The 15230-nt window shown below is 38.6% G+C and overlaps 1 protein-coding gene and 1 long non-coding RNA gene across 9 annotated transcripts in view; one reads left to right on the forward strand and one right to left on the reverse strand.

The window, feature by feature from the left end:
- Positions 1-8656, forward strand: part of LOC144313745 (MAGUK p55 subfamily member 7) — a 301577-nt gene extending 292921 nt beyond the window's left edge. For all 8 annotated transcript variants that reach the window (XM_077896973.1, XM_077896977.1, XM_077896981.1 and 5 more), the window contains 4 exons: positions 2398-2491; positions 3526-3634; positions 5202-5345; positions 5769-8656. In XM_077896973.1, the coding sequence (XP_077753099.1) occupies positions 2398-2491; positions 3526-3634; positions 5202-5345; positions 5769-5948 (527 nt within the window). In that variant the 3' untranslated portion in view covers positions 5949-8656. The remainder of the gene's footprint in view (positions 1-2397; positions 2492-3525; positions 3635-5201; positions 5346-5768) is intronic.
- The window catches only part of LOC144313748 (uncharacterized), a 102112-nt gene that overhangs the window by 21174 nt on the left and 65708 nt on the right, over positions 1-15230 (reverse strand). The window lies entirely within an intron of this gene.

Here is a 15230-nt window from a genome sequence, read left to right on the forward strand (position 1 = left end):
GCTTTCAAGACCTTTTTCTTTATCTTTGGTTCTTAATACTTCAGTTTCGAGTGTCTAGGCATGATTTTCCTATGAATTTATCCTATTTGAGATTTGTTGGGCTTCTGAAAATTGTAAAATGTATGCCTTTCACCAAATTTTAGCAGCAGTTTGGGGCCATTCTTTCTTCAAATACTTTTTTTTTTTTTTTTTGCGCTTCAATATCTTTTTCATCTCTGGCGTCCAAATTACACATATATTACACAGGTCCCTAGGGCTTCATTTATACCTTTTCAATCTTTTTTCTTTGTGCTCAGGTTTTATAATTTCTATTGATCTGCCTTCAAGTTCATTGGCTCTTTTCTCTGTCCTCTCCATTCTGCTACTGAGCCCAACTAGCAACTTGTTTTTATTAAGTATTGTATATTTCTGTTCTAAACTTTCCATTTGGTTCTTCTTTATAGTTTCCATTTCTCTGAGAATTCATATTTTCATTCATTTCAGGCATGTTTTTCTTTACCTTATAAAACACAGTTATAAGTAGTTGCCTTAAATCCTTTGTCTGGTAGTTCTAACCTCTGGGTCATTCTAAGTTGCCATCTTCCATTTTCCCCTTAAGAATTGGTCATAATTTCTTGGTTCTTTTATATTAAATAATTTTAAATTGCATTCTGGATACACCAGTGTTGTATCAACTCTAGGTCCTGCTTAACAAACAAAAACCCTGCAGAGTTGCAATGCCAATATGGCAAGTGAAAAACTGGCTATAGCCCGTCCTTACTGCTGATTACAACTAAAAACTCTGGGTGCAGGTTAGCTATCTGAGCACTTTGAAAATGAGTAAAGCAGGAAGATTGTGGAGGGGAGTCAACATTCTGGAAGAATGTTTTCCTTTTAGCAAGTTATCACCATTTTATGTTTTCACTCTAAGTTCTGTCTCATTTTCTGTGAGTTGTGGGTTTGTGTTTTTTAGATTTTATTTATTCATGAAAGACAAACAGAGGCAGAGACATAGGCAGAGGGAGAAGCAGGCTCCCTGTGGGGAGCCCTATGCGGGACTCGATCCCGAGGCCCCTGGATCACACCCTGATCTTGAAGACAGACACTCAACCACTGAGCCACCTAGGTGTCCCTGTGAGTTGTGGTTTAAATCTCAGTTCAATTCCCTAAGTTTTTGCTACACTGGTTTGGGTCTCCCCTGTCACATGTAGTTCAAAGGTGAGTCTGATACTTGGGTGCATAGTTCAAATCTCAGCTCAATTTCCTAAGCCTTTTCTACATTGGTTTAGGAGTGTTCTGTGCTGCTGTTATTCACAGGGTGGCTGAAACCTATATATTCTAATCACAGTTCACGTCTGAAAACATTGGCAGTGTTAGCCTGAGTCTTAGCTCCATGTTTATAGCCCAGGGGCTATCCTTCAAATGATATTGGTTCCTACACAGCATTAGAATATCTTTGCCAGTCTTTCTGGATTACCTCCACACTCTTCAATTTGTAAGGGCTTTTTTCTTTTTTCTTGGTTCTTTTCACCCAAAAAGGCTCCTACTGGAATTAAGTCACACATAACACCATGACACTCTGTAAATGTTCCCACCCTCTGGGCAAAGCTAAGAAAAAAATAAAAGGTAAAACTCTACCCCATGCAGGTTGATTCCTCTCCACAGTCTACCTGCTTTATTTATTTTCAAAGTGCTGAAATAGTTGTCTGGGCACAGAGTTTTTAACTGTAATTCACAGGAAGAATGTGCTATGGTCAGTTTTTCACTTGCAATATCAGCAATGCAACTCCTTAGGTTTAGTTATGTTTTTATAGTCAATCCTGTATTTTCTGCTCCATTATAATTTAGTAGCAAATGGGCAACATTACTGAACGTTTGGAAGTTTAGTAGTATTCTAAGAAGGTGTTTATAATTTTCCAAAGGAGGAATGAATAGCACATCAAGGTCTTTGACTTTATTCAGTTAGTAAAACATTGATGGCATACTCACTATGTGCTGTGTGTGGAAGACAGTAAAATAATTTCAGGGTTTACCTTACAACCTAGTAGGCATTAGACTTGCTTCAATGAATAATGATCAGTAAATATGATAATAAGCATTCATCTGCAAAAGAAAAGTTTTTTTTTCTCAAGGGCTAAAATACCATTTTTATTTAATTAACATATTAAAGCACCTTCGAAATAAAAAATAGCACAGACAATGCAATTTAATTTTGAATCCACATTCAAATCAATATTGTATTCATATTGGTAAGAAATCTGAATTATTGAATTTTTATTTTATTAGCTAATTTGCTTTTTAATAAGTGTTTAAATTAGGTTTATGAAAAATACTTTAATACATGATGATTTCTTTTTTAGTATCTTCTTTAGGGTAGCTGATGTAGACTTTTGTAAACTCTTTTTAATTAAATCGCAGACACGACCAGAGCAAAAAGAAGCCAGGAAAGCGATGGTGTGGAATATATTTTCATTTCCAAGCACTTGTTCGAGACAGATGTACAAAATAACAAGTACGTGGAAGGTTTTTATGTGACTATTGTTTTTAAGCCTGTGCTTCTCTATTGAGTTTTAGGGAACCCAGGGTTCCCTCCCATTTGAAACAGATTTTAAGTTTTTTAATATTTGTAACTGATAAAAAGGTGATAATTCAGTTAGTAGGTGTTACCAGTCTTCACCTGTAATTTTTTTTAATAACCTAGAGCTGCTATGTTTCTGGTAAGTTAAATAAATGTGTAGGAATTATTTTGAAGAATGAGGGAATGTTGCAGGCATATTACTGTGACCTCTTTCCACCCCACTAATTGAATCTTAACATAGAATTTGAATAGAATTTTATTTTAAAAACTAACAACTATGTAATAGATCCCTAGTTCCACAGTCTCTTCCACACACCCCTTTCTCCCTCACTGGCTCTTCAAAAATTTAAAATAACATTAATCACCTTGTTTGTACCATATCCTCTGGCCAGCTCTAATTCTCCACCTCACAGGTCTTCCGTTTGCTTAAGCATGAATATTTCAGGGTGTCAGGGAGCAATGTGTGTTTTAATGCAGGATTTGGGGATTTTATTGAAACATCCAAATGCTTTTTTCCACGTTCACCACAGCAATTGTGTTTTTATAGCACGTAACCGGCTGCCCTGCTTCCATTAGCCACCAGCCAGTTCCTCCTGTAGTTCTAAAGCTGAGCGTGGTTATTCTGTAGCATGCAGTGAAATTTCAGTAGTTTCTATTGTTTGGCTTAGTCACTGTTTTATTGCGTTGCATTAGTTCTGAAACAGAAGTGATGGAAAACAGTACTGCTGGACTGAAGTACTTTTTTTCTGCTTAAGTGTAATACAAGCAAGTGTTACTGATTTGAAAATGTAAAATAAAAGATTTTTTAAAATTGACATTCTGGAGTACTTGGCCCTACTTATTTTATTGAACACAGTAAAAAAAATTACGTGTTCAGCAAAAATCTTTTATATATATGAGCTATGTCTTTCCATTTATATCTATAATTAATTCGCAAATGGCTCTGATGCAGATCTGATTTCCTACAGGTTTATTGAATATGGTGAATATAAAAACAACTACTACGGCACAAGCATAGACTCCGTTCGGTCTGTCCTGGCTAAAAACAAAGTTTGTTTGTTGGACGTTCAGCCTCACGTAAGTGAACAATGAACTATTCAATACGCTCCTGGCCCATGTGAGCTACCACACATCACGTGAACCTTTCAAATATGCGGTAAATCTGAAGGCTACTCACTTTTGGTATATATGTGGCTTTCCTAATGACAGACGCATTTAAATGTAATTTGAGAAGTCTCTGGAGAAAGAGAAAAAAGGTCCATAATATTAGAAAAGAGGAGGAGAGGAAGCCACAAGATCTGTTTGCCACGCTGGTTTATATTCTGTGTTTGCCAAGTACAAGGACTCTTAGATATTTCTTCTGCATAGTTCTTATTGAAAAAATATGTTGCTACATGTATAATGTATTCTTAAATGTGAAGTATTATTATAAGTGTCTGCAGTTTTTACAATGGACATTTTGGTTCTTGGCCCTCTTTCTTTCATTTGGATTCTTGACATATCATAGAAGTGTAAACCCCCTACATAGAGCCGTGGGGCATTTCATAGGAACAGTACTGAATGAGATCCTTCTCGCAACTGTCAGGTAAATCTTTGCTGGCACCCTGGGAACTCTTATGAACACTTTGGACCAAAGATACCAGTGGACACAGCCATTCAATTCTTACTGAACCACATCCTCCAGCAGAGACCTAACCCATAGCATTTTCCTTATTACCCAAGGGGCCATAGATTCTCTCTCCACCGATGGGTGTACAACCTCCAAGAGCCAGAATGACTTGGAGAAGCCCTTCATTCCTCTTCAGGAGGATGAATCTGGAGTAAAAGAGCCCCAAGAATCAGTAGGGCAGCTGACTCCTTAACTTAGGCACCAGTGATGAGGAGGATACTCCTGATGGTACAGCATCCCCCTGCCGATGCCTTGGGTCTAGTCATATCCAGCTCCCTCAGTAGGGTTCCAACTATACATCCACAGAGCCTCACTAGCCCCCTGAATGTATATATCCTCCAGCCACACCCCTACCCCCCTACATAACCTCTCAGGGAGGTTTATGGTTTGTATTCACATTTTTGGGGAAGCCCTGACATACAGGTCAAGAGTCTCCCTCAACTCCCACCCTCTTACCATTCCCCCTTTGACTGGAGATGAGTCCTCAGAAGCACAGTGTCAATAATACAAAATATTTGGATGGGAGAATGTTGACAAGCTTCATGGAAAGCAGGAAGCTCGCCCTTATTGTACACTCCATGGAATGACAAACAGGACAGAATGACAAACTCCTATGTGAGATCAGGAGGAGGTTTATGTGGGATGGTTGGATGACCTCCACGTACAGATAGTTATTTAACTCATAGCATCTTTTGAGCATTTGATTTCAAAATCAGTTTTATGATATTTTTATCTGCTTCTGTTCAATATTATGATATATTTCAAAACACTTTAAAAGGTTATATTCTCCATCTTTTCAGGGGTATTTATGACATTTAATTGCCAACAACAGATTGAACACTATATTGAAGAAGCTACTGGCCTTATTAGATAGTTTTAAGGAATTTTCTCCTTTGAAAGAAATTTTATTTTTATTGGAAAATTCACTCATGACATTATGAAGAAATATAAGAAAACTTATTTTCTTCCTTGCAGACAGTGAAGCATTTAAGGACCTTAGAATTTAAGCCCTACGTGATATTTATAAAGCCTCCATCAATAGAGCGCTTGAGGGAGACAAGAAAAAATGCAAAGATTATTTCAAGCAGAGATGACCAAGGTGCTGCAAAGCCTTTTACAGTAAGTACAATAAGTCATACATGCAGTAACTACTACCTTCAGAAAGACATGGTTGTATATGCTGTGATCCAAAAATCAATAAAATAACTGTATTTAGGTACATACAGCTTGAGTAATTGCACTGTAATGGCTTTTTGTGCTTCTATGAATAGATCTTCATATTATATTGATTGAAACATCCCAGTAATGAGTGAGTGAAATTCATGATTTTATCAGAGCAGTTTAGTTACAAGCAGATCTGAGAGATACCATTAGAAGTTATGACTTCTGAGAGCTTACAGTCCAAGAGGGTCATTTTCATTTGTGGTTGAAAGAATAAATACAGAATAGCATTTGATAAACCAGGTATGGAAATGTCTGCATCCATGCAAAGTGATATAATTGCCTGTTTAACCAAATTTTTTTTAATACTTCCTTTTGCAGGAAGAAGACTTTCAGGACATGATTAAATCTGCACAGATAATGGAAAATCAATATGGTCATCTTTTTGACAAAATTATAGTAAATGATGACCTCACTGTGGCATTCAATGAGCTAAAAACAACTTTTGACAAATTAGAGACAGAAGCCCACTGGGTCCCAGTGAGCTGGTTACATTCATAACTAAGGGAAATTCCCATGATCATCTTTTTATAGAGTGCATGATGAAATCAGTTACCATTCTGGTGGTAGGGTTTGTTTTTTTTGTTTTTTGTTTTTTTGTTTTTTTTTGTTTTGTTTTGTTTTGTTTTTTAATCTAGATCACTGTTGTAGATGTGTATCCTGCTTAAAACTGAATGTTGGTTTTGTTTGTATCTTTATCCAGCCTTATTTCAAACACAATATTTGACTATAGATCCAAAATCAAAATTTGCACAATACTGTATTTTGAGCACAGCTTTGAACCTTCTGGTTGTCCTTAATATACAGCTATATCTCCAAGATGAGGTTGGACTTTTTAGAGAGAAACAGCTAGAGAATTGATACTGGAGTTCAGTGCTTTAGTGGTCTGAGACAAAGCCTCTCCATCACGTTAACAGTTGAAGGTATTAACTTAGCAGCCTTGAGCCACTCCAGGCAAGCAGGACAGCTTTATAGATTCATCCAGGCTGACAGTAAGGCATCCTCTTACTGTTTTAAAAGCGCAACCTTTTTCTTACATATATATAATATAGTCAGAGTGTCTTTAAAATTTTTTCTTAAAGGAATTATGAAACATTTGCCTTAGTAAGTGGCCTTCATGTTATATCTTGAAAAGGCCTCGTAGGACTACATATCAGTGGCTCAGATATTTAATGAGAGAAGATAGACTTTTAAAAATGATTACATATGTAACTAAAAGCCTATCTTTGTGGTATTAGTCTTTGTAAAGATGATGATATCTTGGGGCAAGTAATGACTACAAAGGACATTTTAATTTATAAATCCTGAGACAGGATTTCTGGAGTCACCATCCAGTAAGTTAAAAGAATGTGATTCCTATTCTAAAAGTGGATGTTTTACTGTTAATTGATAGTTAAAAGGTCATCATTTTTCACATGTGCAAATGATAATATATTTAAATCACGCTAAGATGTATTTTAGAAAACTTTTCATGTAATGTTAACATACCTCCTCTTCATCATCAAAATAATTCTTAACACTGGTCAGATACCATCTTAATCTTGCCATTTTTAAAGAATTTTAAGAAAGACTCTTGTAAATATTTAGATGGGCTTTCTTTTCTTTGTTACTACTGAACTTCAGCAAACAAATCACATAGCTCAAGATATTAGAAATGTCCTAAGTTGTATAAGAGAACATGTCTTGCCATTCTTGCATGCAGTAAGACCCTGCCAATCAAAAATCATTGCATCTGTGACTTTCAAACAGAAAATATTTTTGTTGATTTGTAAAGAGTTTAGATGTCATGTTTAAAGAAAAATAGAATGTAGTGAAATTTTATATATTTATGAAATCTTTGAAAGGCATATTTTTTTTAATTATCGAATGGAGCTATTCATAAAATAAATTGTATGTAAAGATGTCATAATTTAAAATAGTTTTATAAGTCAGGGTCAACATTCCATGTAAATATTTGACCTTTGTTCATACACAGATAGATCCACAAGTCTGTTATGTGCACTGCATACTTGGTAGCATTATCCACTGGATTTCCTTTAGACATGTCAAATTTCATATTAGAAACAGAGATAAAAACTACTGCAATGCCCTTGATACACACTCATACCAAAATAATCAGACTACATGTTACTTAACATGATCAAAACAGTGAGTTCTAAGTTTATAAACTCAATAGCAAGCAATTTAGTTTTTAAAAGAGTGAGGAAGAGGGTTGCTAGACTGATACTAAAGCCATACTTTAAAGTTGTAGGGCTGCTCTAAGAAAATAGAAGTCTTACATGGAGAGTTTGGGTAGAATATACTCCGCTTTAAACACTGACAAAAATTTCCTATAAATCAAGACTTCCTGTACAAAGAGTACTGGGAAACATATAATCATCTAGGCAATTGTCTGAATAAGTTAGGCAGTCCAGATTCTTTACTGTGGGGGTAGAGGGTAGTATAATGTGGTGGAAAGAGCCCTTTTTGCTGTTGGCGGCAATGGGGTATTTAAAAATATAACTGTCCAGATCTTACTCCCTTTTCATACTAGAATTGAACAATGTTTGTTTTTAAATGAGAAGGGGCACCTTAGCAATTTGAGAAATCTTTGATTAGGTATATGGCTTTCCAAGTGACATTTACACGGCCATTTTGCTGTTTAGAGATTAGGTTAAAACCAAGGAAGGCGAGGAAGGTAGCGCCAAGGGCTCATTGCTAACTGTTGTAGAAGGCCCTGGACTCTGCTTCTGCGCCGAGACCACCTCCTCCTCCTCCAGCAAGGAGATGCACATAGCCCTCTCCACTATACTAGTTTGGCCGGCTCCCAACAGTGTCAGCCACTATTTGAGAGAAGAGGAATGTTTATATTTTTGAGTCCATATATTTAAAATCCAAGATCGAGAAAGAAATTCTATATTCCTGTGATTACCAAATTAGAGTCAGTTAAACATAAAAAGATGAAACTGTCATATTTTTTTCCCATTGTTTTACTCATACAGATGTTCTTAAGGCTGACATTCCTGGTATCGTATTATGATTGAATGTATCTAAATCATAATAATTTAAAATTGACAAATGTAATCTTCATAGATTTACAAAACTGTTATTAAAAGCTTCTTGAAGAATCTAGATTTCTATTATTTATTTTCTTTTCAACTAGTAAGGATTTCTATTTAAATGTAATGGAAAATCTTTTATCTTAATAAAGTATCTTCCAATTGCATGTATATTTTCTGCACCATTGTTTCTGCACTTGGGTATTTAGGATATTGTTTCCCATGGTAGAGCAAATTCTGGTTTCTACTCTGATGCCAGGTAGTTTATTTGAACTTGCCATCTCTAAAACTTCATATTTGTTTCAAATAATTTTTTGGTTTCAACAAAGTTGTTGAAGAGATGGAATTCATGAATCTTGCTCCGATACACACAGTACAGCTATTTAAAGATCTGGAGCACTAAAGGGGGGCTGGATGATCGGGCCCATCCGTGATGGGATCATCCCTTATCCCACTCCTCTGCATCGGGAATTAGGGTGTTATCCACATCCTGTTCCTGAATTCCAGTTAGGCAAAACTAAACTTTTTCATTTAGCTGTACATGAGTACAAACTGCCACCTGCTTAGATACACAAGCTAATTAGCATTGTCCTTGCTTCAACAGTTGAGCGAATTAGCCCCAGCTCTGCTTCCATTGAAAGACTATAGACTGTAGCAGTCAGGAGCATGGGATCTGGAGCCACATTTCCTGAGTTCAAATCCTAGTTTTGTCTCTTACCAGCTTTGCAACCTTGAGACAGTCATTTAACCTCTCTGATCAGGCAAATGGACTTAATAATCCTGCTTACCTCATGGGATCATTGTAGGCCTGGAAGAACTGACCCATGGAAAGTACTTGGAACAAAACCTGGGACAGAGGTATTCAAGAACTATGAACTCCTGTGTTACAGTGATTATTCTCACATCACACAATTTTAAAATAGCTCTATAAATAATCACCCCGAATAAACAGTTCTCCACCAGCAAATTCACTGGAAGTTTCCTAATAATTTCTATGACGGTTTTATTGTGTAAAAAAACGTCCATTACTTCCAAGTGATATGTCAGAACCTAATGAAGTAATCCTCAATAGGGAAGTGAACAAATTTTTATTTTTAGCCACTGGTACACAATAGAACTTGTATCGACTTGAAAGAGATGTCCCTTAATTGTATTAATGCCCTTTCTTCTGCTACCACGCTTCCTTTTCAAATGCTTGCTTCCTTACTGGCTCCCCGAGGGCAGGAAGTAGTTTTTTTAATAACTGTCTTACAACATACCCCAACACAAGACCACCAACTGCCAACCAAACTGTACTTACTAATCATCAAACATCTATATGATTTCCGTTCACTATCTCATTTAATCTTCATAGCTCCTTTACATGAAAGATAATATCTTCACGTGCTCCAACTGAGAAAAGTGAAAGGCAGGGCTTAAGCACCTTACCCAAGGTGCCGAGATTGGTAAGTACCGGAATCGCAGCTTAGATCAGGTCTGTCTCTCTACAACCACACTATTTTCTCAGCACTATGCTTCCTGGTGTTGCTATAACTTGAGTCAGACTTGGAAACTAGAGATTTGGTAATTTGTCGAGGGTTTACCCTTTTTTTTTTTTTTTAACAGTCCATAATTTTCTCAAAATGCTGCTGCTTTAGTCAGATATAACTTGATGTACCTAGGCCTGTAAGAACAGGTTAATCCACAAAAAGTGGCTATTATCAGAAGCATACTTATATAGCATAATATGCAATTCTATTTAGTATGCATGAGTCCTGGTCCTTAGTGATCAAGACAATTCCCACCTTGCAGGGATTAATCTGATTTGGTGGTCTTGCTACCCAATTCCATGTAATGTCTGTCAGAGAAGCTGTGAATAAGAGTTGTTCCCCTACCCAGAGGGAGGGGCAAGATGGTGGAAGAGTAGGGTCCCCAAGTCACCTGTCCCCACCAAATGACCTAGATAACCTTCAAACCATCCTGAAAATCTACGAATTCGGCCTGAGATTTAGAGAGAGAAGAGCTGGAATGCTACAGTGAGAAGAGTTGGCGCTTCTATCAAGGTAGGAAGACGGGGAAAAAGAAATAAAGAAACAAAAGGCCTCCAAGGGGGAGGGGCCCCGCGAGGAGCCGGGCTGAGGCCAGGGCGAGTGTCCCCAGGACAGGAGAGCCCCGTCCCGGAGAAGCAGGAGCTGCACGGACCTTCCCGGGCGGAAAGGGGCTCGCAGGGAGCTGGAGCAGGACCCAGGAGGGTGGGGATGCCCTCGGGCTCCGGGGACACTAACAGACACCTGCACCCCGGGTGAGTGCCCCGAGGTCCCTAAGGGCTGCAGCGCATAGGCGGGACCCGGAGCAGCTCGGAGGGGCTCGGGGGCGGCTCCGCGGAGGGGGCTGCGGGGCGGGAGCGAATCCAACAGCGCAGGCTCCAGAGCACAGGGAGCCGGGACACAGCCCAGGATCCGGCCTCCCCCCGGGACAGGCAGAGGCCGGGAGGGCCCAGGACAGCGAGGACGCTCCTGCCCCAGCTGAGCAGATCAGCGCCCCGCCCCGGAGCCTCCAGGCCCTGCAGACGGAGAGCTCTGGGGCTACTGCGGGGGCTGACTCCAGGGCTGCAGACCTGGCCCCGCCACTGCGGTTGTTCCTCCAGGGGCCTCATGGGGAAAACAACCCCCACTGAGCCCTGCACCAGGCGGGGGGCTGAGCAGCTCCCCCAAGTGCTGACACCTGAAAATCAGCACAACAGGCCCCTCCCCCAGAAGACCAGCTAGGGTCTGGAGAAGTCGAGGGACTTACAGTATACAGAATCAGAGGATACTCCCCCTTGTTTGTTTTTTTCTTTCTTTCTTTCTTTCTTTTTTTTTTTTTTTGCTTTTTTTTTTTTTTTTTTTTTTTTTTTGCTTTTTGATTTCTGTTTGCTTCCCCCCTTTTTTTCTTTTTCTTTTTTTCTCTTCTTTCTCTTCTTTTTTTTTTTCTTCTGTTTTTCTTTCCTTCTTTCTCTTCTTTCTTTTTCTCCTTTTCCCAATACAACTAGTTTTTGGCCACTCTGCACTGAGCAAAATGACTAGAAGGAAAACCTCACCTCAAAACAAAGAATCAGAACCAATCCTCTCTCCCACAGACTTACAAAATTTGGATTACAATTCAATGTCAGAAAGCCAATTCAGAACCACTATTATAAAGCTACTGGTGGCTCTAGAAAAAAGCATAAAGGACTCAAGAGACTTCATGACTGCAGAATTTAGAGCCAATCAGGCAGAAATTAAAATCAATTGAATGAGATGCAATCCAAACTAGAAGTCCTAACGACGAGGGTTAACGAGGTGGAAGAACGAGTAACATAGAAGACAAGTTGATGGCAAAGAGGGAAACTGAGGAAAAAAGAGACAAACAAAAGATCACAAGGATAGATTAAGGGAAATAAGTGACAGCCTGAGGAAGAAAAATCTACATTTAATTGGGGTTCCCGAGGGTGCCGAAAGGGCCAGAGGGCCAGAATATGTATTTGAACAAATCTAGCTGAAAACTTTCCTAATCTGGGAAGGGAAACAGGCATTCAGATCCAGGAAATAGAGAGATCCCCCCCTAAAATCAATAAAAACCGTTCAACACCTCGACATTTAATAGTGAAGCTTGCAAATTCCAAAGATAAAGAGAAGATCCTTAAAGCAGCAAGAGACAAGAAATTCCTGACTTTTATGGGGAGGAGTATTAGGGTAACAGCAGACCTCTCCACAGAGACCTGGAAGGCCAGAAAGGGCTGGCAGGATATATTCACGGCCCTAAATGAGAAGAACATGCAACCAAGAATACTTTATCCAGCAAGGCTCTCATTCAAAATGGAAGGAGAGATAAAGAGTTTCCAAGACAGGCAGGAACTGAAAGAATATGTTACCTCCAAACCAGCTCTGCAAGAAATTTTAAGGGGGACTCTTAAAATTCCCCTTTAAGAAGAAGTCCAATGGAACAATCCACAAAAACAGGGACTGATTAGATATCATGATGACACTAAACTCATTTCTTTCAATAGTAACTCTGAACGTGAATGGGCTTAATGACCCCAACAAAAGGCGCAGGGTTTCAGACTGGATAAAAAAGCAGGACCCATCTATTTGCTGTCTACAAGAGACTCCTTTTAGACAGAAGGACACCTACAGCCTGAAAATAAAAGGTTGGAGAATCATTTACCATTCAAATGGTCCTCAAAAGAAAGCAGGGGTAGCCATACTTATATCAGATAAACTAAAATTTACCCCGAAGACTGTAGTGAGAGATGAAGAGGGACACTATATCATACTTAAAGGATCTATCCAACAAGAGGACTTAACAATCCTCAATATATATGCCCCGAATGTGGGAGCTGCCAAATATATCAATTAATAACCAAAGTGAAGAAATACTTAGATAATAATACACTTATACTTGGTGACTTCAATCTACCACTTTCTACACTCGATAGGTCTTTTAAACACAACATCTCCAAAGAAACAATGGCTTTAAATGATACACTGGACCAGATGGATTTCACAGATATCTACAGAACTTTACATCCAAACTCAACTGAATATACATTCTTCTCGAGTGCACATGGAACTTTCTCCAGAATAGACCACAAACTGGGTCACAAATAGGGTCTGAACCGATACCAAAAGACTGGGATCGTCCCCTGCATATTCTCAGACCATAATGCCTTGAAATTAGAACTAAATCACAACAAGAAGTTTGGAAGGTCTTCAAACACTTGGAGGTTAAGGACCATCCTGCTAAAAGATGAAAGGGTCAACCAGGAAATTAAGGAAGAATTAAAAAGATTCATGGAAACTAATGAGAATGAAGATACAACCGTTCAAAATCTTTGGGATGCAGCAAAAGCAGTCCTGAGGGGGAAATACATCGCAATACAAGCCTCCATTCAAAAACTGGAAAGAACTCACGTACAAAAGCTAACCTTACACCTAAAGGAGCTAGAGGAAAAACAACAAATAAATCCTACACCATGCAGAAAAAGAGAGTTAATAAATATTTGAGCAGAACTCAACGAAATCTAGACCAGAAGAACTGTGGAACAGATCAACAAAACCAGGAGTTGGTTCTTTGAAAGAATTAAAAAGATAGATAAACCATTAGCCAGCCTTATTAAAAAGAAGAGAGAGAAGACTCAAATTAATAAAATCATGAATGAGAATGAGAAAGGAGAGATCACTACCAACACCAAACGATTTTAAAAACATATTATGAACAGCTATACGCCAATAAATTAGGCAATCTAGAAGAAATGGACACATTTCTGGAAAGCCACAAACTACCAAAACTGGAACAGGAAGAAATAAAAAACCTGAACAGGCCAATAACCAGGGAGGAAACTGACGCAGTCATCAAAAACCTCCCAAGACACAAGAGTCCTGGGCCAGATGGCTTCCCAGGGGAACTCTATCAAACGTTTAAAGAAGAAACCATACCTATTCTACTAAAGCTGTTCGAAAAGATAGACAGAGATGGAGTACTTCCAAATTCGTTCTATGAAGCCAGCATCACCTTAATTCCAAAACCAGACAAAGACCCCACCAAAAAGGAGAATTACAGACCAATATCCCTGATGAACATGGATGCAAAAATTCTCAACAAGATACTGGCCAATAGGATCCAATAGTACATTAAAAAAATTATTCACCATGACCAAGTAGGATTTATCCCCGGGACACAAGGCTGGTTCAACACCCGTAAAACAATCAATGTGATTCATCATATCAGCAAGAGAAAAACCAAGAACCATATGATCCCCTCATTAGATGCAGAGAAAGCATTTGACAAAATACAGCATCCATTCCTGATCAAAACTCTTCAGAGTGTAGGGATAGAGGGAACATTCCTCAACATCTTAAAAGCCATCAACAAAAAGCCCACAGCAAATATCATTCTCAATGGGGAAGCACTGGGAGCCTTTCCCCTAAGATCAGGAACAAGACAGGGATGTCCACTCTCACCACTGCTCTTCAACATAGTACTGGAAGTCCTAGCCTCAGCAATCAGACAACAAAAAGACATTAAAGGCATTCAAATTGGCAAAGAAGAAGTCAAACTCTCCCTCTTCGCCGATTACATGATACTCTACACAGAAAACCCAAAGCCTCCACCCCAAGATTGCCAGAACTCATACAGCAATTTGGCAGTGTGGCAGGATAAAAAATCAATGCCCAGAAGTGAGTGGCATTTCTATACACTAACAATGAGACTGAAGAAAGAGAAATTAAGGAGTTAATCCCATTTACAATTGCACCCCAAAGCATAAGATACCTAGGAATAAACCTAACCAAAGAGGTAAAGGATCTATATCCTAAAAACTATAGAACACTTCTGAAAGAAATTGAGGGAGACACAAAGAGATGGAAAAATATTCCATGCTCATGGATTGGCAGAATTAATATTGTGAAAATGTCAATGTTACCCAGGTCAATTTACACGTTTAATGCAATCCCTATCAAAATACCATGGACTTTCTTCAGAGAGTTAGAACAAATTATTTTAAGATTTGTGTGGAATCAGAAAAGACCCCGAATAGCCAGGGGAATTTTAAAAAATAAAACTATAGCTGGGGGCATCACAATGCCAGATTTCAGGTTATACTACAAAGCTGTGGTCATCAAGACAGTGTGGTACTGGCACAAAAACAGACACATAGATCAATGGAACAGAATAGAGAATCCAGAAGTGGACCCTGAACTTTATGGGCAACTAATAGTTGACACAACAGGAAAGACTATCCACTGGA

This window comes from Canis aureus, chromosome 5 (assembly GCF_053574225.1).
Source record: "Canis aureus isolate CA01 chromosome 5, VMU_Caureus_v.1.0, whole genome shotgun sequence".
Classification (NCBI taxonomy): domain Eukaryota; kingdom Metazoa; phylum Chordata; class Mammalia; order Carnivora; family Canidae; genus Canis; species Canis aureus.